At 41.6% G+C, this 27,218-nt stretch overlaps 1 protein-coding gene across 2 annotated transcripts in view; it reads left to right on the top strand.

The window, feature by feature from the left end:
• The first annotated feature begins 880 nt into the window (after window positions 1-880).
• ADAMTS18 (ADAM metallopeptidase with thrombospondin type 1 motif 18) overlaps window positions 881-27,218 on the top strand; it is a 78,813-nt gene continuing 52,475 nt past the window's right edge. The window contains exons 1-3 of one of the 2 annotated variants that reach the window (XM_027663741.1): window positions 881-1,039; window positions 1,201-1,279; window positions 3,141-3,457. In XM_027663741.1, the coding sequence (XP_027519542.1) occupies window positions 935-1,039; window positions 1,201-1,279; window positions 3,141-3,457 (501 nt within the window). In that variant the 5' untranslated portion in view covers window positions 881-934. Of the gene's footprint in view, window positions 1,044-1,200; window positions 1,280-3,140; window positions 3,458-27,218 lie in introns of both variants that reach the window. The other variant, XM_027663742.1, reaches the window with a different exon arrangement.

The following is a 27,218-nucleotide window of genomic DNA, read 5'->3' as shown; positions in this document are numbered from 1 at the left end:
CACAGCTGTGTTTGCTTCCCAAGCACCCTAATCTTCATGTGAATTGTTTCTTTGTTCGCCCATGAAGCGACTTTTAAAAAGAATAGAAAATAACAGCACAAGTTATCTTCAAGTGAGTGGGGGAAGCTGCATGGCTGGTCCAGCACCCTCACAAATCTCTGGTCCTTGCAATGAGGCGACCGAGAGGAGACCTCATCAATGTCTACAAATATCTGAAGGAGGGGTGCCAAGAAGATGGAGCCAGGCTGTTCTTGGTGGTGCCCAGCAATGGGACAAGAGGAATGGACAGAAACTGATGCCCAGGAAGTTCCACCTCAACATGAGGAAGAACAACTTTCCTGTGCAGTGACCGAGCACTGGAACGGATCAGAGCGGGTGTGGAGCCTCCTTCACTGGAGATACTCAAGAACCACCTGGACGCGATCCTGTGCCATGTGCTCTGGCATGATCCAGGTTGGACCAGACGACCCACTGTGGTCCCTTCCAACCTGACCCACGCTGTGATTCAGCGATTCCCCCCTCGGACCGCGCCCCCCGCACATCCGCACAGGTGCTCCAGCCCAGCCCTTGCCCGCGTCCCGCGGCCGATCCCCCCGCCCCATTCCCGGTCCCAGGTGCCTCCCCCGGCCCGGCCCCGCTCCTCCCCATTGGTCCCGCCCGCCCGTTCCGCGTCGCCCCCCGGGCGGCGGCCGCTGCACTCGCGGCGCCGGAGGCAGCGCTGCCCCGCGGCGGCGGCGGGTTAAAGCCCAGCCTAGGGCGCTGGGCCGGCTTAAAGCGCTGGGCCGGCCGGGGCGCGCTCACCTGGGCGCCGCTCCACGGGCTCCGCCGGCCGCCCGAGCGGCTGCGGGGCAGCGCCCAGGTGACCATGCGGGGCGGCCGGGCTCGCCCGCACGCTTTCGGGGGCAGGTAGCACACGCCAGGTGCGCGGCGGAACATGGACTGTCTCCTGCTGGCCGTCTGGACTTTACCTGTCGCGATCCTCGGCGGCGGCAGCTCCATGCAATTCCAGACTCTCCCGTGGCTTGGAAGCACTGTAAAGGCAGGTCGAGAGCACTTTTCTTTTGCAGTCGCCTAGTGTGCTTTACCGTACCAGGTTACTGCAGTCCCTGGTGCCTTGTCTTTCTGCCTTCCCTTGTGGAGGAAATCTCGCCCCAATACTCCTTTTCTCTCTCTCTTTTTTTATTTTTTTTTCTCTTGCAGACCCTTCAGCTGTGCTGCCTCTGTTGCATGTCTCATGCAGCAACTTTAACCAGTGACAGCATCAGTGAATTGACTCATGGTTTGTATAGCTCTTTCTGTGTCTCTCTATGTGAACATTTGCATGGATGCTTTTTTTTTTCTTTTCGGTGGAGTGAGCATTTAAAGGGAAGAAGCCACAGTGTTTGGGGAGCATAAAGTGCAGGCAGGCTGGCTGCTGTGGGATAGCGAACCATGGGCAGGGATTAACTTGTTAAGCCCCGTGTGTTAAAGCTGAAAGGAACTACGTGTAACAGCAAAGCAAATGAATGGGATAGTAAATACATCCACATTTCCATGTGTGATTAGAAAGATGAATGTGTGTGTAGCCGCAACAGCAGAACCTCGTGTGTCTGTTGTGGAAGCAGTGAGACAAAAGTAATGAAAATATTTGGGTGGGAGAGCGGAAGGAGCCGTGCAATGCAGGCTGAGCGAAAACAAACCTGGAGAGAAAGGACTCCTGTGAGCAGGAGCTCAGGAGCTGTTTGTTCCCAGGTCGCAAGGACTAACATGTAGATGCTGATGACTTTGGGATGTTTGAAGTGCAGTATATGCTTTTTATTGGGTGTGAGTGGAAACAAAGTACAATAGAGAACCACACCAGGGTGCAGAAAGGAAAACCCTCTTGCACCCTGTTCTCTGCTCACTGGGGATTCCCTCTCTCTAGCAGCTGCTCACATTTTTTGGCCACCAGCCTTCTTAGCGTCCTCAACTTCTGCTGTTGATTAACACCACTAGAGGAAAGTGAAAGCTCTTGATGTATTGTTTCCACTGTCTAAGGGAAAACAACCTATCAGTGGTTATGTTCTCAGCTTAATGTGTGTCCAATAAAGTCTATTCAGACAAAGAGATTGATGGTTTTTGCAACATCTGTTACAACACAAGAAGAAAGGGGTTTTTCTCTTTTTTTAATGGTGTTATTTCAATTTACTAAGAGAAATTAATTGTTTTGTTAAATGCATGGACATCTAAGTATCCACAGAGAAATACAGCCCAAAAATTAAATGAGTTTGGAAAGCAGTTTATTCAGCATAATTACTTGTGTAACTAGGAATAGGTGCAAAGATCCTAGTTCAGGAAACAGCTAAAATTCTGGGACACAAGTAATCCCTGCTAGGTCAACACCAATTGTAATGTACTTCAGGCTTAAGACACCTGCTTACACAGCCAGGTGAATCATGGCCTCTATTTTTTTCCCCTTTCTTAGGTGGTTTTGAGTAGATCTCAGCATTCTCAAAAATAGTTTTGTAATTTTTCACGTTTTATTCAAAACAATACATTTCTTTGACATGCAATTAGCGATGGTTGACTAAAGGTTATTAGGTAGGATGTAATCTCTTTCTGCTGTAGGTCAGTTACAATTTGAAACCCAGTCTAATCAAGTCACTACAAAGAGATGAGGTCTCACTCAGTTAAGGCATTAATAAATTAATCCTTTAATCCATTTGAACAAGTGGTATAGCTCTGCAAAGTCTCAGTCATGGTTATCCCTACAGTGATACAATATTTGCTACATTCTTAGGGAAGGAAAAAGCCTCTCAAACCAGAACGGCCTTCACATTTGACAGCAATTAATACAGGGGGAGGGGAAAGTCTCCAGATCTGCTGGTGATGACAAATGTCTTCAGAGGAGCAGTTGTGGGAATGTTCACAGCTATGCTAGTTAGTCTGTGCCTCTCAGTGGGGCACAAAGGAAACAAACACAGTCTGAGAGCCTGTGAGACTTAACAGGGGTGAATTTATGCAGGCAAGGCTGCACCACAGAGCCTGCAGAGCTTTCAGGCCAGTCCCTGAGTGAGGGAAGGCTTCATCCCAGAGTGAATGCCTGGTGCTCCCCGTGTCAGAGTGGTGCTTACCTGGTTTGTGGGATACAAAAGCTGATGGCTAACTTTTTATCCTTACAGATTATGTGTTTGTGACACCTGTCAGAGTGGATTCCAGCGGATCGTACATTTCACATGATGTTTTGCACAGTACTAGGAGAAAGAGATCAACTCAGAGTTCAAAGAGTTCCTTGCACTACAAATTTTCAGCATTTGGACAGGAACTTCACTTAGAACTTAAACCTTCGACCATTTTAAGCAACAGTTTTATTGTCCAGGTACTCGGGAAAGATGGAGTGTCAAATTCTCAGGAACATGACATTGAGCAGTGTTTCTACCAGGGATTTATAAGGAATGATAGCACCTCTTCGGTAGCAATATCTACATGTGTAGGCTTGGTAAGTGTCTATTTAAAACAAATCAGCACTAAAAGTATTTTCATATGTGGAATAATACCTGAAGGAATGTAATTCATATAATATTCAGGGTACCATACACCATTTGCTGATTTTCCTAGCACCACTAGTTGCTACTGCATTTAACAGAAGAGATTTAGTTAAAGCCAGTGAACTGCATCACACCCTTTGTATTTGTTGATGACAGTCTTTCAGGGAAAACATCACACCCTTTGTATTTGTTGATGACAGTCTTTCAGGGGAAAAAACAAACAGAAGACTGACTTGTAGTCCTAGTAATTATCCCGAAACAATGTGTTATAGTTTGTGATAGTTTATACATTTCTGCTCGCTCTGAAGTATAAGCTTTTCCTGCCTTTGTGAACTGCTATGAATAAAGGAAAAAACACCAACAACTATCCAGAAGCTTGTGAAAAAATATTATTTTACCTAGTTTTGTCAACTGCTTTAAGGATGGGTGAATTTCCTAGCTCAGCAGGAGTCATGAACCACTTTCCCTTTGTTTCCTTTGATAATTCAAGCGTTATTTGGGTTTACAAGTCTTGATGAGTTGATCTCTTATGAATGTGTTAAATATTATCGTTGCATATTTTCCATTTATGGCTGTCATCAAAGTTCATGAAAAACTGTCACTCACAAGTGGTTTTTTCAAAATGTGTTTGACAGTGCTCACTGCCTGCAGAGAAGTCTGTACTGATGCAGTTTAGAAGAATCATCTACAGAATGAATAGTTATGGATGTTTTTTAGGCTTAAACCCTTGCACTTGCAAAGCAGTCTGCTGTGGATGCAGAGTAAGGCAGTGTCATTTTAGCACTGGTATATGAAGTCATCTGTGTGCTTTGTGCTTGACTAAGGTCCAGAGGATATGTTGGGTCACCCTCTAGAAATCTGTTTTGCAAAGGTACTTGTCTCTAAGGGCTATTGAACTGTGTGATGGGACCGAAGAAGGAGCACTTGAGACAGCCAGTGTTTCCTTTGAAACTGGAATCAGTGACTTGAGAAGCCTGTTCATTAGGAAGGGCTGTTGATAACTGGTTGAAGTGGTCTGGGTTATATTTTGAATGCTGTACTCTTTTTTCTTTTTTTTTTTTTTCTTTTTGTTTTTTTCTCAGCAAGTTAGAGGAATTAGTATCTTACAGTTCTCTTGAACAGTTGCAAGAGGGAGTTTGGAGCAGGTGCCCGGAACTGGAACGAAGCCTTCTTTGGCTTTTAAAGTTGTGTTGTTAGTGCTGAACTGTTAATATTGGATGTGCTTAGTTGTTTCTCTGGAAGCCTCGTGTTCACAATTGTTACTTTTTACCAGATTTACTCAGAAAATACCCTATTTTCACTTATTTCGGTGTTTCGCCTTTTCCTCTAAGGGAAATGCTCTACCTACACGCCACAGGTACAGTTTAGGTGATCCCCCCTGTTTGGTCACGTTTTGGTTTTTAACATGCTTTCTGAGCTAAGTGAAGTTGGGCTTGTCAAGTCTTGTCTGGAGAAGGAAGGTTCAAGCCTGCCTCGGGTCACAGAGGAACAGAATGTGGTGATCTTAACTGAGACTGAAATGGATCTTTTACCACTGTCTCGACACAGAGGTTGTTATGACTGGTAAGCTTCACTTAGGAGAGATCCAGAAACTGATCAAAAGAGAATAAATATTGTGGCATGAACGAATTTATTCTGGCAGTACCTAGATTATCAGCAATTAGAATCTCTCTTTAATTAGTTCCAAGGTTCAGTAGATTTCACCTTAAATTGTTATTTTAACCTTTAAATGAAGTAAACCTTTACTTACAGTAATCTCCTGTAGAGTAGGTATCCCAAAGTATAATTGTTCCTTTATCCATCTGTTAATTTCAGTGCACCTAATGAATCTCAGGCAAATTATCAACAGGATTCTCAGTCTTTCAGTTTACAAGGCTGCCCTCTTAAAAATGTGTCGTCAGCTGTCTGTAATGACAACCACGTCACTTCTCACTGTGATCCAAATTCAGTAATCATATGTTAAGTCTGGACGCTGTGCTCTGATCAAGAGAACCTTGTGAATAGCTTCTATATCCTTTTTGCACCAACTACTTTTGTCACTTGGTTGCCCTTCTTTCCTATTTGCTTTGTTCACTGCAATTAAACCGAAAGTGGTGTTTCTTCTATATGGTTGGTAGCACTAATCTTTCCATTGTTCCTTTCATTAGCAATAGCTTCTCTACAATAAAGCTGCAGTGACCCATTCTTTCAAGCCTGGAACACCACAATGTGATTTGGAAGCAATTGCATTTCAATAGACTACAGGGACTCTTTGATCTAATTTTTTGGATGACCCAGAGTATTCAGTCATTCAGCTGTCTGTTATCTGCTATTGCCTGCAGAGGAGACTTTGGAGAGAGTCTATATGAAATGGTTTGTTAGGCAGGATGACCTTAACACTGGAAAGGAGCAAGAATTTCTTGCCTTGGTATAGATCTATTGAGTTGTGTGTATCTGATGATTTAATGGCTTAGTTGACAGGAAGGCCCTAGGTTTTTTGTTGATTTGAGACCAAATGTTTCCATCAGTGAACACAATTTCCTTGGTGTGTCAGAAGGCAGAACTGGATCTATGCTCTTCATGCTCTGATACAGTAAGTTGGCATTTCAGGAGGATGTGCACAAGTTTACTATAGTAGTTCCTCTTTTCATGATCAAAATGTTTAGGTGCTTTGCTTTTCAAATGGAAACTTGCCTTTTTTTTTTTTTTTGTTTTCTGCCCTTTTGTGCTTCAGTCAGCATTCTTTGCTTGCTGGGGCATCTGTTATGCAGCAAGAAAGCTGTGCTTTTACTTGGTTTTTAAATGAAAACTGTGTTCTGGGCTGTCTGTGGAGAACATCATGCATTCCTTCCACAGCGCTGTGATAATTTTTTTCATATATTTTGTTAATACATTCTCACTCTCAAGGGTTTTTTTTTTAACTATTACACCTTCGGGTCAATGAGTTTGTTTATGTTAGTAAATACACAACTGGTTTCTCTCTTTGACATCATCTTAATGTGGCCTGAATAGAAATGCAAAATGTTCAACTTCTTTCTCCACTGTTATTCATTATTGCTTTTAATAAACCTCTTCTGTTATCCCTGCATGACTTCTTGGAGTTTCCTTCAGTCCCTTGTCCTCTCCCAGTTGCTACATCCAGGCCACTGGTTTCTCTTGTTGCTTCATTCCCTTTTTACATTCTCCAATTCAAACTGTCCGTTCTTTCCAAATTCAATCTTTTTTTTTCTCCAAACCCCTTATTTGAGCTAATTCTTGCTTATTCTAATTATTTTTTATTACTATTATTATTTTGTGATTCATTATTACTTTAGCTAGCTAACTGGGAGGCAGACTGTCAAATCCACAGAATGCAGTGGTTTTTCTGTTCTCCTGAAGGAGATGATGCTGGCCACTGTTAGAATATGGAATTGTTTCTTTAGGACCTACTCAGTGTGGTTGTGTCTGCATTTCTACCTCGTTCCTCTTGCCCATTCTCGTTCACATGTGTTATTTAATCTGCAATAAAACCGATATCTACTAGCTGCTGTAGGCTCAGCATCTCTAACTCTACTACCATGATGACATCTAAAAGCCTCACGGCTGCCTTCCTAGTCTGGGTATCCCTGTGTTGTCTCTCTTTATTTGCCAGTTTTTGTCTCCTTACTTTATGTTTCTGTATACAGAATCTGCTGTATACAGTGAGTTGTTTGCAGTCACACAGTAAATCAGGGCAGAGTACAAGAGAACCTCAGAGGTGTCCAGCTGTATTCTAGAGACACTCTCAAAAGTAATTTGTGACTCTGCATTTAGGAGCAGGAGTCACGTTTCCCTTGTGAACAAGAACTCTCTTGCAAAGTCAAACAAGTTTTACTGTAGTCCAATGCACAACACAGGGATTGGTGACCTAATGAGTGAGTAGTTTGTTTTACAGCATTTGTGGGGGCATTGCTGGGGGAGGAGACAGGTGAGGGTGTAGAGCAAGAACTACACATGTGCCCAGAGGAGCAAACCACTCGTACAACGTAAGGGACTTGCCTGCCATTGAGTCCCAGAGGAGATCTGTGTGTGTTTTGGGTCAGAGAAAACAAGTACTGCTGAGTGGAACAGTTCAGGTGCTTTAAAACTATAGGATACACAGTTTTATTGTTCAGGCCAAATTTAGCCCTAAGCAAACCCCTTAGAATGGAGGCTTGAGAGGCTGCACCTGCTTGTACCAGATGTGAATGTGGGCCATTCTCTCCCATTTATGTACCTTAATTAGAAGAAGTAGTGGTGCCCTCCTCTGGTTTTGGTAAGATGTGATTGAATCTGTCATTGTAAGGGGCCTCTTTCTCTTGTCTCAAGTTCTGTTATGTTTATTAGTGTCTAGTCAAGGGAAGAGAAAGAGGAGGGAAGGATGAATCATGTTACACTCGCTGAGCTGTCAGAGGAGTCTAGGACTGGAGAAAGGGTTAGATGCAGCACTGAGAGATATACAGGAGATGTATTAATTCAGTGGAGGTTGTGTGTGCGTGTCTGAGGGCAGGATTTTGCTCCAAATATCAAAGAAGCCACAAAATTAAAGCTGTTTAATGCAGTCTGGCCACCTGAGAGGCAGGCAGGGCAACTCATGTACCCAGTCTTTGTAGTCATTTAATTGCACCCTGTAATAGCATCATGTAAGGTCGTGTAACAACAGCCTCCTATTCCTAGAGCTCACACTTTAAGTCCAATTAAATATGTTGAGACAAATCCCTAGGTTCTTATGCAGCCAAACTCCCATCAAACTCAGTGAGCCAGACTGCTGGTGAAGGTACAAAATAATTGCTGTTTGTAGTGGGGTAAAAATATGACAAAATTTGGCCCAGTGGGACCTTGAAGAGAAACTAAGTACAGAGCTGGTGATTTTTCTTATTCTTAAAACTGGTTTTAGTCCACCCAGAAGCCAGTACACAAACCCTATGTTTTCTACCATTATACCAGCATGACATGAGCAGCATCTGGCACGAGTTCTTTGACTTTCTCTATATTCACACACCATTACATCTCCATCCTTTATAGAACACAAACTGTGTTTTACAGGATCATAATTTTGTCCGTTGTTTTGATGAACATTTTTCTGTTATTTTTCCATTAGTCCATAATAGGGTAAATATGAAAATGAGAAAAATCTGTACAGGAAAATGAGGTAACAATGGGGAAAAGTCATATTCTTGAGGGTATTTTAATTTATACTAGGCAAATACAAGACACTGTTTCTGGTCTCAACATTGAACTGACTGATGATGAATTGTGAGATTAGGTTATTGATTGCCCTTCTCCATATCTGTCTGATAAGCTTTCTGTTTAAATCTGCCTTTAACTCTGTGAGACAAAGACAGTGTTATCCCAGGCATTTTGACACTACTGATTCCTGATAGGTAAGAAATGTAATTAAAGAGGGTTAATGATGACAAATAACCTGCTTCTGTTTGACAGATGAAGTAATAGAGGCTGCATTTCTTCCTGGTTTTATATTTAAAAACCTGCAACATACATAGAGGAAGCACTGTGTCCCTGAGAGCACTTTAACTCCATCAGACTGAACACAGTGGGCTGTGGATGCACAGCAGCTCTCAAGTGCCCACAGGAGCTGGTCCTCTGTCACTTGTGCCTGCCCTGGTTTTGCTCCAGCAGAGCATGGAAATGGTTTGTCAGTGTATTTCCAACCAGACTTGAGGCTGTTGTGAGCGCTGTTGCTTGCACCTTTAGAGTGGTTCCAGGAACAGGGAGCCATCCATTTGTACAGAGGCAGACAGTTCATACTGGCCATTCTTGTTAAGCTGCAGTCTCACCATCACTTCCAAAGGCAAGACTCTCTATGCTTGTAACATCAGCGTTTTTCTCGCTGTAGCAAAGTCTTTCCACAAAACTTAGTTCCCACACTTTCCCTAGTCCATTAGAGAGAAACTTATAGACAGATGCCCTCATGAGGGTCAGAAGAGGATGACCTGTCTGCACAGACTTGACCTCTTCAAAACAGGATGCCTTTGATGTCAGGAGGATTTTTATTTTCATTTGGACCACTATTTTCATTTGGACCATACCATCTCCACTGCTGAGAGGCAGAGTATTCTCTTCTGCACAGCTGTGAACTGCTGTGCTGAGAAATATCAGAAATATTTCTCCTTTTAGAGGAAGATTCAAATAACTAAGAGCAGCTTATAGTCACTAACAATTAACCTAAACGAGATTTTATTTCTGTCTTTCCCCTCTTCTTCCTACACTTCAGAAGTGTTTGAGGAAGGTACCAGGTTTGCAGACCTGGTGTGTAAAGGCTTTTGTTTACCCTAAACACAGTGACAGTCTGTGAAACTGTAGTTCAATTCCAAGTCAAGCTGCCCACTCCTGGAGCTCTGTAGCTGACACACAGCAGTGGAGTGGGAAGCACAGGAGTGCCTTGGTTGTGCCCTGATCCTGACACACAGTCCACTTGATTTGAGCAAAAAGTGATACCAAAACTGGTCTCAAACATTGTTTTTTTTCCAAGCTTATTCCCTCCTTAGCCTCTCTGCAGAACCAGTGCCCTGATTATGGTGACAGCTTTGTGACTTGCACTCAGTTGGAGACCTGACTTTGATTCACTGCGGACTAGGCTGGATGGTCACTGGGAGTTTGTCAGCTCCTATAAGTCCCTCAGATCTTCGGGCACCTACGTTTTTTGTTTGTCACTGTATTGTGTTTAAGTCCACAAGGTATTTAAGATAATTTTTTCTCACTTGCAACTTTTTAGGAATGGGTTTGTGTGTCTGATGTACAGCATGTCCAGTACTCATTGAAAGTAGATGGATCACTGGGATTGCTGCCCAGTACTGCAAACAGGAGAGAGGGTTGGAGGTCTAAAGACTGTTTTCAGTGCCTGTGGTTTGGAAATTTGCAGCCCATGGATGAGGGCAAGATAAAAGCTGGGGCTATGTTAAGCAAAGGCATCCAGAGCAGTGATGCCCATAACACATCAGTCAATTCTTCAAGACCATTTCAGAGCTATTTGCATTTGATTTCATTCTCTCCTGAGCATGAGCAATGTTGTTGACTTACAGCTCTCTAGGGATTTTCTAGAAGGTACCTACTTTCTCTTTTTGGAAGTTGCAGTGTCCAGTGGTAACCTGACAACAGCCCCACTAATGTCAGCAGCCTTTTTAGTCATCCAGAGTGTTTCCTCTGAGTGGACTGCTGACCACATACAGGAGCTGTTAGCTCTGTGTGCCTCACTTTGTTATGGTCTTCTCTCAGTGAGCTGGCAGGAGAGGGGTTAAATTTAGTTGTCTCTGCAGTGGGAGCTGGCAGTGGACCTACAGTGAGTTTTAGCAGCTGAAACTCAGACTGCAATATATTTTTTTTTTCTATTTTGTGTTAGGAAGGCTCTGGCTAGCCCTTAAACGGTATCTGAATTGAACTTTAATGGATAATTCCATTGCAAACAAGGTTTTCCTCTGTCTTTTTGATCATGTCACTGGGAGCAGAAATGTTGGTTCTTTCTTGCCTTTTCTCATCCCATTTTAATCCCAATTCTGTTGCTGCAGGTCTACCATAAATTACAGTATGCTAAAGGAATTTCCTATTGATTTGCTCTGACAGTGATTTGACCAGCTATGTGAATAGCTGATGGAAGCAGAACTTATCTTTGGTTCAGACAGTGGAGCATTGACTAAAGCTCTGAGGTAAACATTTACAGAAGAAACCTGAAATCATAATGCCTTGCAGCTCAGCACAATTTACAAACATGTATTAATTAAGCTTCAGTGCTGGCTTTACTCTGTGTTAGATGAGAACAACATCCTGGCTCATAATAGGTTGACATCAGTAACCTTTTATTGTTTATCGTGCTCGGAAGTCACCAAGAATGAGGGTGAAGAAATGTCAAATAATCAGGTCAGATGCAAGGGAATGAGTCTTGATGGTTGAAGCTCGGTACCGTGGGAACCATTATTGTCCAGAGCAATTTCTGGAACATGCAAGGTAATTTCTTTCTTTACAGTGTTAGTTCATAAGCTGGGGAAATCTGCAAACAAGTTGGACTGTGAGATGAAAATCCCTTTCCTGAATCTCGTGTGTGGCTGCCCAGCAAGTTCCTGCCAAAAAATACTATAAGACAAAAGGTTTGATGACAAAGATCATAGGTCTTGAAATTAGTCTTACTGGAATAAGAAGGCCCTGCACAAACCTGTTTCATAGAAGAGGAAGCTGAGGCAATAAAATGATATTTGCTTGCACAGACAATGGGGTGTTGCCTTTTCACTCCCCTGGGCATTAGCATTTCAGGCTGCCCCTCTCTGTACACAGCACACTCGGGGCTTTATTCTTTGAGGACTGGGTTCTTGCTGTTCACAGTAGGATCACTTGAATGCTTGTGCCTGCCTGCCTAATATATGTTAATTGAAGGACTTTTGTATCTCAACATCTTTATTAATATTAATGGAATGAGATTTTTAATGGACCTATACAAAATATGCTTGACCTAGCTTGAGCCCTCACTTTTGTTTTTATACTCTGCAGCACAGTGTGGCTTCCAACTAATTTAAGAAGGTAATATTATATTCTGTGGCAGAATACACAAACTAATGAAACATGGATTACTCTTCAGACCTGCAGTTTCCTTGCCATGAGATAGAGAATTTATATAACACCAGAATATAATTAGTTCTTTTTAAATCATGAAATTAAAAACAGATTTGCTGTGTGGAAATTATTGCAGTTCAGTGAAAAGAGCAAGCATTTAAGAATAATTCTTTTTTGACCAGGCCTGTCTTATGCCACAATCTCATTCTTTCTTTAGGAAGAAGTCATCAAAACAGTAAGTCTTAAAATTAGGCGAGACTAAACGTGAAGAAATAGTTCAAGTTAATACTGCTATTAAAGTATAAGTTGGTCATGGTAAGGGATAGGTATAAATAACAGGTATAAGGCAGCATCAGAGAAGTTTAAACTTCTGTAAAAAAATGGCTACCCAGTGTCATTTCTTGTTAACACGTGACAGAAAGTTATGTTACTTATTTTGTTAGATGCAAGTATAAATTAACTATTAAAATATCAGTCTTGGGGTAGGGATGAGGGTTTTTTGTTTGTTTGTTTGTTTGTGGTTTTTTTTTGTTGTTGTTTTGGTTTGGTTCTCAGTCCACTGTGGATGATTATGACATAGACAAGAAAAATGCTTGTGTCACTTTGGCACTTTTTTGTTACTTTTTCTGATAAAGAATAATTCCTTGTAGTCCACTCTTCCATTGTTTGCAATAAATGTCTCTGAAATCACTGGAGAGACCAGCCTACCACAGCAGGACCTCCAGCCTCCAGGTTTTTTCTCTGTTTGCTGGTTCTCTTCATGCCATAACCCATGCTCAAGGCCATGTGGATATTTTTTTGCAGTCCAGACATTATGTACTAATAGTCAGCTTGTTATCCTGCCTCTGGCAGCAAAAGCTTGAGAAGAAAAAGCTTGGGACAGAAAAAGGATAATTTCCAGACTGAGACACAAGTGAGCTGCTGATGTCTGCTGATTCCTGCTGATTGTCCACTCTCATTGACAGGTATTTGCTGGTTTATGGGCTTCATCTTCTTGTGGTGAGTAATATGTGTTATGCTGACTGCTTTGGATCTGAACCTGGCCTAGGGAGAGGTCTCTTTTTCTTATTCCCTACATCATCTTGGCCCTTGAGTCAATAGGCACACCACTTCTTTGGGAAACATTACTGTAGTTGCTATTCAGTTTAGAAAGACATTTGGAAAATGGGAAGCACCACTGGCTCATCACAAAAGTGAAGCGTGTTTCTCCTGGCAGACCCCAAAATGCATGTTGTATATAATCCAGGAGGGTGCTATATAATCAGATTTCACTGAATCAGAAGTTAAATGGAGGAAGACAGGATGTTGAAGGGCAAAGAAACCCATTTGCAGGCTGTGACCCTGTGCTGTTCTCATGGACTGCTCAGACTTGTGACAGCCAGCAGTGAAATGAGGCAGGAGCTCAGGCAGTTTCCCAGAGAATCAGCTGCTGCTGCTACTGCTAGAAAATGCACTCAAGTGCTTGGCATGTAGTGCCTGCAGTTGCCAGATATGTTTCAGGGTATTAGTGCCAAGTGTTTTCATTCCACTCTGCTGCCGGAGTATTCTGACAATGAAGGAGTAAAGGAAGCATGATGGCCACCAAAAAATATGAAGCCAGCAGTAAACGTAAAGTGGTTATTTGGCCTAACCCAAATCAAACCCTGATAAAGGCACATCTGGTATTGAGAGAAACAGACAATGGTAGCTTTTGAGGCTTATTGCCCTTATTAGACAGCAGAGGGACTTGCCAGTTCAATCTGCAAAAATGTGCAAGGAGATGATCAGTGTCATCCTGGCACACCTGTAGGGGACAAGACCCCATTCATCTTCTGCTCATCCAGGGAGAGCTGAGTAACTGCAGAGAGGAGAACACTGTGACAGGAATGGTTAATTGATTCCTGTGTTTACCAGAGAGAGTGGGTGGTCATTTTAACTGCCTGAGGCATGGACAGTCCTGCAGGTCCAGCTTAATGAGGACCATCCATGGTCCCAAGGACAGGGTGGGAGCCAGGGCAGCACAGGGTACAGTCAGTGCTACGCGTCAGTGAACATCAGGTTCATGAGGTGGTGACAAAGGCTTGTGTTCTCCGTCAGCCTGTGGGACAGACAAAATACCAATGAAAGGACAGTTTGGACCAGAAGCCAAACATAGTGGCTGGTACATCACCACAGATAGATGAAGCTGGGAGCAAAAACATGCCAGACCGTGGTCTTGGCCTCTGAGTTCTGTTTACAGGTTCTCAGCTTTTGGGTTACAGTGCCCTTAGAAGTTTATTTTAGTTGTAGTTTCCCAAGCATTTCTTGAAAACTATCTTTCTGGTGCAGAGCAGCACCACAACACTAAATTACTTGCAAATAGCTCGAGGGCTGAGGGAATTGTGTATTTTTTTGTTGTGGCTGTTCACATGATTTATTTAGTCATTTGAAAGACTGCAGTTTGGGAAAGTCAGGAACACACTCTGATGTGAGAAACAAAACAGAAGGAAATGTTATTCATCCAGAATGAAGGTCTGTCTTCTGCAAACTGAAGCATTTGGTCATTCTGCCTCCACAGCCCTACTCCTGTGTTAGGATTCACAGAAGATGAGGAGGATTTCCCATGGGGCTGTTTCCTGCCCACCATCAGCCTGCCCTGCATGGTACCCTTATGCTCCAAAATATCTCCCTGGACATGCCACATGCCCTGAACAACAGCTTAGCTTTTGGACCTGGTTTCTTGTGTTTGAACTGCCAATAAAAAGGAAGAGGAATTTATATATTCATACATACTTTTCTATGCCAGTGCACTGAATTAGTGTCAATTGTTTAATCTTTATCTTACAAAGGATGTTGCAATTTGGCATCCATTGTTAGTGAAATACCGATCTGTTTGTATGTCCATAAAGTTGCACAAGGCAGTGCTCTTTATGGCTGTTCCCTCTTCTGCTGTTCAATAACTGTATTATCTCCTAGCAAAATAGTAATTATCATTTAAGTCAACACCTTCTTGCTTCTTCCAGGAAGGGACTTAAATTTTAAAGAGAAAGTAGCTGTGATTTGTCTTTGATTTTTGCAGTAAGTGGATGGATGTTGGGTTATTGCAAAAAAATTATAATGTAGAGGTTGTATATCAGTCTTGCATGACTTCCTTTATCATTTGTTAAAATACGTTAAAGGACTAAGTCACTGTAAATCTCTAAATTATTTTTATAAAATTTATTTGCTATTGAAAACAAGGTTAAATTTATTTCAGATTAGTGACATTTCTGAGAATTAGTGATGGTATAAATAATCTGAAAATCTAGGAAAGTTCAGTGTCCTATTCAAGCCCCCTTGGGGGGTTCAGTGAAGCCCTGGAGAGGGGTGGAATCAGATGTGGAATCTTGGGCTGAAACTATTCCGACAGGATGGGGAGTGTAGCTTAAACCCTCTGTTATCTTGCCAGCCTTGTGTGTGCTGTCTCTCCCCAGCAAGAGGCCTGATTGATTCATAGCAACTGATGGGCAGTTTAAAATTACAAAGCTTTCAGTTTCCTTGTTCCTAACAGATAAAGAGGGTGGGCATTTCCTGATTGTATGGTATACACTCAAAATATTTAAGTTCCCCATGGTGCTATTTGTGCCTAATTTACTTCCAGAGCACATTAACACCGCTGGTTTTCTGCAGCGGGAGGAGTGTGTGGTGTAACATGCTGTGAAGAGAGGAAATGTTTCACAAGAGCTCCTTCTGGCTTTTCCTCTGTTTGCGTTACCACCTGGAAAGAAGAAAAGGTGGAGTGACTGACTGATGATCCAGATGGATTGCAGGAACACTCGTGTTTAGTCACAACGTGTGAAGTGGGGCAAATTCACACTGAGAAGTGCCAGGATTGTGCTTTAACTCCTGGAAGCTTCTGTAGGAAAATGTGTAGGTACAAAGGGTGCTTGACTACCCTCATAGTCTTTTGGCAGGCAGTGCTCCTTTAGAGGCCACTGAGCAGCCAATTGTTTTGGGAAAAGTCAGGGATATGGTCATACATAGGACAGGGGCTTGAGGACAGGCTCCAGCAGAGGAGTTAGAATATCAGAATGCTAAATCAGAGGCTGTGCAGAGGCTGGGAATGGAAGGACCACATTTGCCGCTTGTCACATTCATTTTTCTAGTTCTAGCCTGTGAAAGTGGGCAAATTGTCTCTTGTTTATGGATGTTGGTGGGCTTTGATGCACTAATTATTTGACTTGTGCAGCACTTCTCAGCAGACCAGGTGTGTCCTGATTTCTAGGCAAGGGCTCAAGATCCAAGAGCACTTCTCTCACTGCTGGCTGTGTGGTGTCAGGATGGAGCAGGGAGAACACCCAGGCCCTGGGATTATGATCTACATTTGAAGCTGAAGTGTCTGTGACTCTCACACACTTCCCTGATGTCCCAGAGCCTTGGTGACCCTGACAGCACATTCCTCCCCTTGGAGCTTTTTTTCTTAACCTATGCTTAACCTGACCTTTGCTTAACCTACTGTTCAGTAGATTCATTGCAGAAACAAGGTCAGGCTACTTAGGAAATTTTGCCTCTTAAGTCTTCTGCTGATATATATTTATTTTTTTTTACCATCCTTTTATAACTTTGCAACATGCTGAGCTGTCAACAAAATATCTCCCTTGTCTTCACTGCATCTTTATTTCAGTAGAAGGCCTATGGTGTTTAACATAGTGCAACATCTGTGCAATAGATATCTGGACATGTTAGACTAATTTAATATAAAGAATATCTCTTGGAAAAAGAAGTTGCTTTCAGACACAACCTTCCCTTTGTCACTTTAGTTTTCCTGTTTTCTGAGATCTCAGAGAACATCACAGGCTTATAGAGGTTTGAAGCTCCACAGACTATATTTTGAGAGCCTGATATGTAAGGTAGTGTGCTAAAAACACTATTGTACAAATGCTTTCATGAAGAAATGCTCTTCACAGTGTGTGCTTGCTGACACAGGGATCCAGGCCCTCCCTTCTTGGATCAGTTCCTGTGAGACTGTAGAGATGGGAACGTGTCTGTCCTCTCCTCACCTTCTTCTTTGTCTCCTGTTTTCATCTCTGATTCTCAAAGGTTGAACTGATTTCTTTAATGAAAATACATAAATAAATGCTCCCACATCATCTTTCTTAGGAGTCATTCCTGCTAAACAGTCACATAATTCACAGGCTTACATTGATTTTTACCATCACTAGACTTTAGTATAACCTTTTGTGACCATTTTAGTTCTTCTGGCCTGTTCAGTGGGTACAATTCAAATCTGGATCTGAATACCTGCATACCATTGTGTTAACACTCCAAGTATGGTTTAGGCTTGTGTTTTGGGCTCTGACTTTATCAGCAGACAAGATGTCAGGAGATGTAAATGGATGCATTAGGTTGAAGAATGGATCACTTTATGCTGAAAACTTGGACCAGTATTAAGGTAGTATTTTTCTATGTCCATTTTAAAATAGCCATGGCATGATGTTTTATTTCATATCCAACAGGACCTCTTTGTGGCAGTTTTTGCATGTCATCACAGTTATTTCTACTACAGAGATTTCTATAGTTAGAAAATAGTACTCAAAATTACTTCTTATCAAACTTCCATTTATAACAGTATTAAAAATTTCTCTAGTCTGGGACAAATCCAGGCTTCCTACTTTTAACTTCAGTGCAGTGTCTTCAGCAGAGCAGTTACACCATGCTCACATTTGGGCATCATCCCCTTAAAATAAAAGCATTGTCTAATTTGTGGGAGAGGAGTGTGAGTGAGTGTGTGCAGCTTTAAACCAGGACAAAGATGAGTAGCTCTTTGCTACAAGGAGATTAAAAAAAAAGCTTTCTGGACCCGTGACACACTTGGCAATATAGTCTGGGGAAGGCAGGTTTTGTGGCTGTAGACAGGGCTTACAAATATGAGGGTTCTTCATGACATGGAACACAGATGTGAGGTACTGCATTTATCTTAGTAAATAACTTCTTATTCAAATGTCCATTATAAACCAAGCTCTGGATGCTAAGGATGTTTGTATGGCTGTCAAAATGTTATGTGCAGTTGCCATTGTACAGGTTTCTTAATGTTGTGGAAAACTGAGAAAATTGTGAGGTCTTATTTAAACTTGGTGGATCTCTGGGGTGCTGCTGCCCTGAATTTGGGGTTTAATCATGTGAATTGCAGTCAAGGTTTTACTGATTTACCTTTTCTTGGGTGGGGGGGGGGGAGATATTTGGAGGCACCTAGGCTGCTGTCCTGTTAAAAGAGACTGTTAAAGCAAAAGAACAGGGGCACAGGCCAAGCTGCTCAGGGACATCCTGAAGGCTGGGGCTGTAGCTTAGAGTAGGGCACATGGAGGCACTTTAATAGAACCACCCAGCCAGGGTCAAATATGAACCTTCACAAGTCTCTCTTGAGCATTTTCTGAGTTGATTACAAAATCCTGCCTATAAAACTGAGACAGAAGGAGCAGAGGAGCTGAAATGCTGAAGAACTGGGAGTTTAATCCAGATAACCCAGGCGCCAGCCTGACATTCTCACTCTTGGGCCATCTTTGCTTCTTGTTTTCCATTCCCTTAATGGCCTAAGCTCTTTTGTTCCACTCCCCTTCTCCTTCCCACATAGATATTTCAACATATGTGTATGTCTGTGTATGTGGAATATCAGCAAAGCTGATACTTTGCTCCCTACAGAGTTCCTTGTGACCACTCTCTCATGTAACTAATCCGTAGCAATGTATACTCCAACGAGGAAAATTAAAAGGTTGGGAACCACTGACCTAACTTCTTAGTAAGCAATACAGCTGGCAATCAGATGTAACCCGAGCCCCTCGTTATTGGAGCTGCCTGAGCTATTCATAGCAAAGCAAAATTGCTATGGGAATTGAGCTGGATTTATTTTGTTTGAATGCAAATTATCCCAGGTCAGACAGGCTCAGATCTTCTGCCCCCTCAAATTCATTTGCATCAGCTCTGCCAGGCTGGAGTTTATATCTGGAGGATCTTCACTGGGGAAAAGTGGGTGTGGGTGGTGAACCACCCCCATGGAGGGCGTTTGCTTGGGGCTTTGGTGCAGTTGGTGTGAGTCACTCTGCAGCCACAACTCCTGAACAGAGTGAAGGGGCTGCCATCAGGTAGCCCCAGGTGGTGACCCAGGGCTTGGGCAAGTGTCTCTCTCTGTTACGTGCAGCCTCAACAGGGTGTTTTGTGAGGGAGAGGGAATATTTCAAGCTTGCCTGCTGCTCTCACTGATGAAGTGTTCTGCAAGGTCCAGTTGCCAATGGCCCATTGTCACTGGAAAAGCTGTGTTTTCACTAAAAAAAGAACAAACAAAACCCACTAAAGTTTGATTCTAGTACACATGATTATGAAGGGTAAAAAAACCTCTTAAAAATCTGAGTTGAAAATTGTTGAAGAAATCAGAAAGAAAATAAAATGCTGAAGCCCTTCAGCATTATTTTTAAAAAATCTCATAATTTATAGTGTTGTTTCCTGCAAGGCTTGATTCATGACTTTTTTAATGTTTGGAGTTGCCTGTCTGATAGGGAGGAATGTTCCTGATCAGAAGCACTCAAGCAAGCATCTGTTAATGCTAAGTACCTATGGAAAGGAATTTCCAAGTACTCATTTTAGTTATCTATTATCAGTTCTTTTTTTTTTTAAGCTGTTCATTTTCTGTGTCACTATGCCCTAATTTTATTGGTTTTGCCTTTAACACCACTCTAGGAACAGAAGCTTCATTAAGAAGGTATGCACTTTCCCTAGCATATTGGTACATCTGCACTCCAGCCACATAAAATCGATTAGCTGTACACAAGAGGGGAGGAGAACCTTGCCAGAACATCTTCATTTCACCTCATCCTTTAAGCAGCATAAATAATTCGTAGCAAACCATCCTTAGGGTGAAATTCTGCCCTGTCCAAAGATCTGTTAAAAAATCTGAGCATCTTGAAGTCGAATTTCAGATATTTAAGAGGGACATAAATGGTGCTTTTAGTTTGTGCTGTTACACAGAATGAGAGGGCAGAGAGAGGGTGCTTTTGAAGATTTCCAAAAGGTCAACCTCCCCTCACACCTTGAGCATTTTCTGTAGCTGGGCACCCAGTTATGTGGGATGTTAGATTAGGGAACTAACTAAGCTACCCTCTGAAATCAGTTTTTCTGTTATACTTGATGTATCCTAAGTAACTAATCAACTGTCAGACAGCACATGTCAAATAGTGGGCTGCCTCTTTTTAGGAAAAGTGAAGCATAAATGCACTCATTAAATAATCCCTCTGTTTCCTGTTTGCTTTGTGATGGATTTCAGAGCTGTCATAACTAATAAAAGATGTAGATTTTATCTTACAGTTGCAGGGATTTGCTTAAACAGGCCATGCCCAAATGCTTGTACAGCTACCAAGGCCAAATTTGAGCTGTTGGTTTTAGCTAATTGCCTTCCAAAACCTTTATAGGGAGCCAAAGAGCCCTCCTGATGGAATTGTAAATTAACTGATCCTAAGAGCAACTTGGTAAACCTCTGGCGCTTCACTTAAATATTACTGGTGTATAGTTAGTGCCATAATGCTGTAGTTTACATTAGTATTTTTCTTCTGTTCATTTATCATGCTCAAAATATGAGAAATGAGGGAGCTCACATACTGACAAGCAAGTATTTAATCTGTGGCAAAGCAATCAACTTTGTGTTAGTTCTAGAATATCTCATTACCCTGCAATAAATACCAATTTAATACATTTAAATACCAAGGTGACTGGTTCAATTACCTTAAGTGGAGGAACAAATAAGAATATTTCCTTATTTGCCATATGCTGACAGGGGGTTGCATAAAGATGTTTGAAACAAGTTCAGTCAACTGCAGAAATACAAAAGCACTATTCAGAGATAACACCCTCTTTGTTCATATAGGAATAATTAAAGACATGCAATTTTGTTACCTTGTTTTAATAATTGCTGAATGTTCTGCATGGCATTTCTTTTGAGCAACCAAACAGAGTGGTCTTTCATTGACTAACTCAGGCTGGCAATTTAAACATTGTACTCTCTTTCTGTCAGATCCTCAGGTAATAATAAAATGCTATATTGTTAAGAACTCGTAACATTTTACATTTGTAAGAAATCTATATTATGTTAGAAAACAGAATAATTTAGTTATTTTTGTGAGTCAGGTTTTAAAGAAAAATGTCATCTGCTGACAATTCTCAAGTCAGAATAGGCAACCAGTGATTCTAATGCTTCTTTCACGATAAAAATATTTTAGTGTGTGTAAAGGCCATTAACTTAACCTAAACATTTGCTGTGGTACAGAGCCAGGTATTCCAATCTGGGGAAAATCAGTAAAGGTCTGCTGAGGTTATTCTCATTGGCCAAGGACCCAGTCCAATAAAACATCACTTCTGTACTTTCTTGACTCCGGGGTAGTCATCAGGAGCTGCCCATTTGCAGACTGGATACTTTTCTGAAGGATGGGTGCGTTTTTTCGGCAAACATAAAAGCTAGGGAAAAGTTTAGTTAAAGATCCTCTCTTTCCTTTAGTGTGTTTGCATGCCTTTGTGCTGCCTGGTTTGGGATGGGATCAAAAATGAGCACTCTCTGAGTTTTACTCATGGGATTCCTGACTTCAATAATACATGTGTATTATTGGAAACCTCATGAGAGTCCATTCTCACTAGTTTCCCAGAACATTTGCTTTCCCAAAGTGGTATAAAAGCACTCTGGAAATGCTTGCAGAGACAACAGTTCAGCTCAATGGGAGCTCCTGGGTGCTTAACACTCTGTAAAAGTCTGTCATTACTTTAACAATCTGTGTATGGATTTAGGGTCCAGGCTTTTAACTTTTCGTTGGTGGATCATGGATTGTGTCCCTGTCACGGTGTTTGAGTGGCTTGTTTCACTTACCCTGTGCTTCAGTAATGTGGGTAACTGTGTAAGTGCCCTTCTGAAGGGGGACAGAAACAGTGTGTGGAGGCAAAATCCAGCTCAGCTCTGTAGCTGCTGCTGTCCCCTCTGCAGCCACTCCCAGAAAAGGGGCTGTGGGTCAGAGTGGAGAGGGAACGAACTTCGTTAATTACTGTGATTTACTGCCATTGGCTTGGCTGTTTGCTCCTGATGCTTCCCGAGGGTAAAAATATCTTTCAGCTCAGCAACACTTTTCTGCAATTCAGCTCCTTCTTTCTGCTTTCCAGATATGCTGCTTGTCATTTTTTTTTTCTACCTAATTTCACATCTTAATTTGCTCATTTTGATTATATTTTCCAGAGCATTAACATTTTGACCCTAACTTGAGAGGGGCTCAGTTAAGCCATCTCTCAAAGAGTCAGTCAGTGATATCGGGTATCTGCAGTTCCAGGTCAGGCTGTACTATACTGCTGGATATAATTCTTGGAAGTAGTTTTGCTCATGACTGTAGTAAGGTTATAGTCTCACATATTTTTCAGACTACCAACTTAACCCATCCCCAGAGGTGAGTCTACTTCATTACACGTTGTCTAAAGAAACAATAATTTATTTAAACTGCTTACATGGTACAGGATTGCTTTGAACAGCCTCACGATAGCATTGGTTGAATATCTTTGCTTTGGGTGAAAGAGGAATTCATATGATGAATGCTGACAGACTTAACAGGACTTTATTATTCCTGGAATTCCTTGGCATGTGTGAGAAAATGATGTATTTACCACATTTTCAAGGCTTGACCCAAAACCTGTTCTAAACAGCTGGCACTTCTCCTGCTATCCTGGCAGGATTCTGTCTCAGGCTGCTGGTGCGTGCACAGGGATTGCCACCTCCACACGGCTTTCTCCAGGGGTACTTTTGAAATGGCTCTGAAATCACTGCTGCTGCTCTCCAAGCCTCTGGCCATGAACTGGTTGGTACAAAAAACCATGTCCAGACACGAGTGTTATGCTGTGGTTGAGCTGACCCAGGCTCTGAGGAGATTTGCTGCTCCTGGTTTGGGCTGGGCTGCCTCTGGCTGCCTTGGAGCATGTGGTCCCAGCAGGAATGGAGGGATGATTGCAGATGTGAAGATCATTTCTGTACTTGGTGAAGGGACTGCCATTACCTGATCATAAAACCTGAGGGAAGGGCCTCATATCCCTGTCAGTCTGTGGTGGAATCTAAGCACAGGTACAGGAGTCATGGGGAGACCTCTCTCCTCTTCTAGCACACGTTGCTGTATATCATTATTTAAAAATTGACATCTGCCCAATTCTAGTAGGCCAGTCTGGGCCCAAAGGCAACTTCTGGCTGTTGTCAGGTAGCTCTAAGTTGTAAGTTCATATTCTCTGGATCCCCAGCATGCCTGTATTTTCAGTATGGGAAATGATCTGGCAGGCAGAACCCACAGGTGGGACACCTGAGCTAAGGCAGTCACTCCTCCTTTGTGGGCAGAGATGGGTCTTTTGTGTTTCCTCTGTGGTGCCAAAGTGCCAGAGATGTAGCAGAGCATCAGGGCAGGAAATAAGAGTTTGATTAAAATGAACTGTAGACAAGTTCATCTGTAGACAAGATAATTTAATGAGTTTTCCCTGGAAAGTGGATGAGGAAAGACTCCAATATGCTGTAACATGAGATGGTCCCAACAATGTGATGTGAATACTAGATTTCTGGGAATCTTTGACCTCAGATGATCTTAAATAGCCAGCAGCCATAGTTCTTAGGTCGTCTGTTCTCCTTGTTCCTTGTATTTCAGGGAAGTTCTTAATTTAAATTTTTATTTGATTTGAGTAGAACTAAAAACTGTACTTCTTGTCTCTGTACATTCTGTAACTCTTGTTAGGATGTGTTTGAGTCAATGGTTTGGTTTGTTTTTTTTAAGAGCTGGACATTTGGGAAATAACACAGCAGAAGTCTTGGATCAATGTCCACTGAAGTCTGTGGAAAGCTTTATGCCAATTTCAGTTGGCCTTTTGTCAAGTCTTTTAAAACTTTTCATGAATATTTGGAACTATTTTAATGGGTGTGAAATAAGATTTAACTCTTCCTTTTGAGAAATTTGGTGTAGACTTCATTGATTTCTTTGGCCATTGTTTTAGCTTCTCTCAGTTAAGACAATGGGATTTTAGCACCTAATTTTATGTATATGCTCATAGCATTGAATAAGGCATTTTGGATATAAGTAGTATTCCTTAGAAAATACATGCATATTTTTTAGCACTTCGTTTAGCTGAGATACTCTTGTTCTTGTACAAACTGTAATTAACTTTACATCAGTAGTTATGTTTAGCAGAGACATTGCAGTTCAATTATTCATCTGTTTTAATTCTCAGTTTCACTTCATTGTGCTTCTGACCTCATTATTTGCATCTGGTTTCTGAAACTCCTCTAGCTTTAATATGCATAAAGCTGTTGCCTTTGATTTAATTAGCATGTAATGAAAATGCCTTGTATGCAAACAGAGAACCCACAACCAGGAGGCTCTGCTGGTGTAGAGTGAGGATTTGTCTGATATCTCAGCACTCAGCTTTCTTAAATTATGGGTGAGAAATGGAAGTTCTGAAAGTCCTTCACTCCCTGTCATTGCTCTGGTTTTTATGGAGGGTCTGTTTTTTTTGAGATGCTGAAACCTCCAACTGAATGAGGTTTACAGGCTGGAAAAGCAGCCAAAGGCTTCACTCAGAGTTTAAGAACATAGGGGGAGCAAATGGGAGCAGCCTCTGTGCTGTTCCAGTAAGAGGCCAATGAGACCTGTTAGGAACAGATATGTTACTGTGTGACTCTCAAAATTGTTCCTTGTAGGTTGTGGTTTTGTATAGCTAAGATCAACTTTTTCAGTGGTTTAAAAAGTTGTCCTTATTTTTCAACTTATAATCCATCTTCAATTAAAAAAAATCTTGCAGCAGATACTATGTCATCATTTCCCTTGTCCAAATCTAATTCTGATATTCTTTTTCCTATTGAGACACACCAAGAAAACAGAACAAGTGCTATACCTTGGTGATAACACCTGGATACTGAGGAATTTTACAAAGATATATTGGATCTGAAAATTCCTTCAGCCCAGAGCTAAGCAAATGTTTTATAACAAATAAGGAATGGGAGGAATGATGCCTTTTTATCTCTTCTCAACTTTTCTGCAAACAAACTAAAAGTTCCTCTAATTTATTGATTCAAAATTATTTGCTAACCACACAGGTCAATGTATGTCTTTCCATTTTCTTTCCAATGGCATGGGATATCCCTTGCAGAAGGACAGCAAATATATATTGTGAGGGAAAAACAAGGGAACAGCGAATTCCAACTGAGCAATCTCTTGGGTGTTCCTTCCCACCATATTCTCACAATTATTGCTATTATTAGTGATAGCCACAGTGGGAGACAGAAGGAATAGACAGGAGTCCCTGGCCTTTTTCATGCTGTGTTGTCTAGACTTAGAAGAATGTTAGATTTTGTCATCCTGCTTCCTCTCATGGTGTTATAATTGCAGAGAATTTGAAATAAAAATGGGGGTCTGACCTATCTGACCCTGTCCTCATTGTGTCCTAAGCCCATCAAGGTTACTGGAAAGACATCCTTGATTTGAGGAAAATCACATGTATCCTGAAAGCTGTGCTGACAGTAGGAAACCCAATGCATAATTTTCCATGACGACTTTGACAGTATTTGTTCAACTACTGAAGTATTTGAGCTGGATAAATATATTGCATCTAACTCACAATTATGGAGATGTTTCATGTATTTGTAGAAAAAATTACCAGAACACCCAGGAGTACAGACTAGCCAAAATCTGGGCTTCCAGAATCTGAAATTCCTTGGCAGTGTAAAGCTAGAAAAGATGGCTCTGGGCTGGTCTCCTTCCTCTGTGCTGTGGCATTTCCCAGCTGGCATGTTTTCCAGCCAACACAACCATAGCCATGGGTCACTTTGCTTTACCTAACACTAAAATTCAAGAACCTGCAAGAAAATACCTGGCAGTTGTTGCCCCATTACCCCCTTTGCAGTTCTCCAGAGGTCTGCAGCTCTGTCTGAAGCCAGGTCAGCATTCTCAGCATTACTTGGAATTCCCAAAGTGATTATTTCAATATGAATCCTTGAAACTATCCCATCCCATACCTGGAAGAAGTGGAAAATAGTCTGTGATTGAATGAGTGTCCAAACTGTTCCGTGGCACTTCTCCTTTCTTCTTGACAACTTCATAAAACTGGATGTTATCAAAGAGAAGGTATCTTTCATTCACACAGCATTTTTCAATTTGGTGGATGAGTCTGATGTAAAACCCAAAGGAAAGAAGTCTTAGTGGAGATTTAGGGTCATTTCTGCTGGGAAAAAGTGACTACATTTATAAGGCACTTAGTCATCTACAGCCTCTGTAAAGGTGCAGCAAAACACATGCAGGGCCCAGAATTCAGCTGCTTCTTCCCCCCCACCCTGAATTCTCAATCCACCCTTATAGCATTAAATATAGAAATTATGTTTGAGGCTGAAACTTGGTGTACATCAGGGACAGTTTCTTACAGGAAAATGTAGACACCCCCCCCCTTTTTATTTTCCATATGGTTTGAATCATTTACTAAATGAATCCTACAGGAATAATTTCAGATGTGGAAACCTTTAAAATGGGGAAATAAAAACCAGATTCACTACATTTCTGTTTTCCAGCTGAAAAAAAGCCCCACTTAGCAGCACCCAATTATCAGTGCATTCTAGTAGATAAGGACAGCCTCTCAGAACCACTTGTAAATTGTGTGATGACACACATCATAAGGATTAAAATATAAGTCTTCTTCCCTCCAGGAAAGTACTTTGTCATGACCAAATGTGATTTGACATTTGAAATATGCCAACTTATTGCAGTGGGCAGGCAAGTTAAATTCCTGTCAATTATTTAAATCCTGTCTGTTATTGATGGAGGCAATTTTAACCTTCATTTCGAATGTCAAGTAGATACAGGCTGAGATACGTAGTTACGAATTCATGTTGAAGAAAGGAGAGGGGACAAATCATTAATCAGAATATCTGTTCTGTTTGTTTTCTTATTATTACTCAGAGGGCAATTAGACACACTCAGTTCATAATGTGAGATCTATTGTAAAAATTAAGATCACAGTATGATTTTATGAGCACTATTATTAGGCCCATGTGAGAGGTGCTTATATTGGGAAGTACTGCAAAGTTGCTTTTGATTTGGAACAACAGAAGTGAATTTCCATGAAAAGAGCACAGTAGATCACTGTAGAACTGTTGAGGACCTGTAGATCTCTGATAAATCTCTCCAACTGGAATTGGCTTAAAAT

This window comes from Corapipo altera, unplaced genomic scaffold (assembly GCF_003945725.1).
Source record: "Corapipo altera isolate COAL_440 unplaced genomic scaffold, ASM394572v1 140b, whole genome shotgun sequence".
Taxonomy (NCBI): Eukaryota; Metazoa; Chordata; class Aves; order Passeriformes; family Pipridae; genus Corapipo; species Corapipo altera.
Note: the sequence above shows the minus strand (reverse complement) of the source record. Positions and strands in the feature narration are given on the sequence as shown.